At 72.2% G+C, this 629-nt stretch overlaps 1 protein-coding gene across 1 annotated transcript in view; it reads right to left on the bottom strand.

Moving 5' to 3' along the window:
* The window catches only part of LOC104839728 (acyl-coenzyme A thioesterase 1-like), a 5,304-nt gene extending 4,784 nt beyond the window's left edge, over positions 1–520 (bottom strand). The window contains exon 1 of the mRNA XM_010580185.1: positions 251–520. Coding sequence (XP_010578487.1) covers positions 251–520 — 270 coding nt within the window. The remainder of the gene's footprint in view (positions 1–250) is intronic.
* Positions 521–629: the final 109 nt, after the last annotated feature.

Below are 629 nucleotides of genomic sequence, written 5' to 3'. Positions count from 1 at the left end.
GGGGCTGGGCCAGGGCAGCCGCTGCTGCCAGCCGCGGGAGACCGCCCGGCGCAGGGAGCGGGCTGTCGCCTGGGACATGACCTCGAGTCCCGTCCACCGCTGGAGGCGGATCCCGGGACGGGTCCCCGCGCGACCGGCTCCGAACTGCGCTCGCCCCGGCGGGGAGGAGCGGAACGGCAGCTCCCTCGCCCCGCCTGCCTGCCTGCCCCCTCCCCTGCCTTCCCTCCCTCCCCTCCCCGGCTGCCCGGGCCTTCTCGGCCAAGGCCCGTCTCGGCCCCGGGGAGCTGCTCCTCGGTGTGTCGTCGTCCCCCCCCCGAGCTCCCCAGGGCCGGGCGGCAGCTGCGGGCGGAGGGGTTGGCGAGCCGCCGAGCGGAGTCGCGGTCGGGATTCGCTGTCGGGACAGGGAAGGGCCTGTGTGCGACCAACCGCACAGAGGTGGGGCAGGCCGGGCGGCGCAGGGGCTCCCGCCCGCCAGCAGAGACCCTGGGCCGGGCCGTACCCGTTCCGTTCTTGGTCCCATTTTCGCCCCGTAATTCCGAAGCAAGAAGGGTACCGCGTTCTTCTGAAGGAAGATTGTGCTGACTATAAATCAAGCAGAAGAGCTTGCAGGATGACCAAGGCATCCTGGT

Source organism: Haliaeetus leucocephalus, unplaced genomic scaffold (assembly GCF_000737465.1).
Source record: "Haliaeetus leucocephalus isolate CR32 unplaced genomic scaffold, Haliaeetus_leucocephalus-4.0 Scaffold696, whole genome shotgun sequence".
Lineage (NCBI taxonomy): Eukaryota > Metazoa > Chordata > Aves > Accipitriformes > Accipitridae > Haliaeetus > Haliaeetus leucocephalus.
The sequence above is the reverse complement of the archived record's forward strand: the minus strand, read 5'-3'. Positions and strand labels throughout refer to the sequence as shown.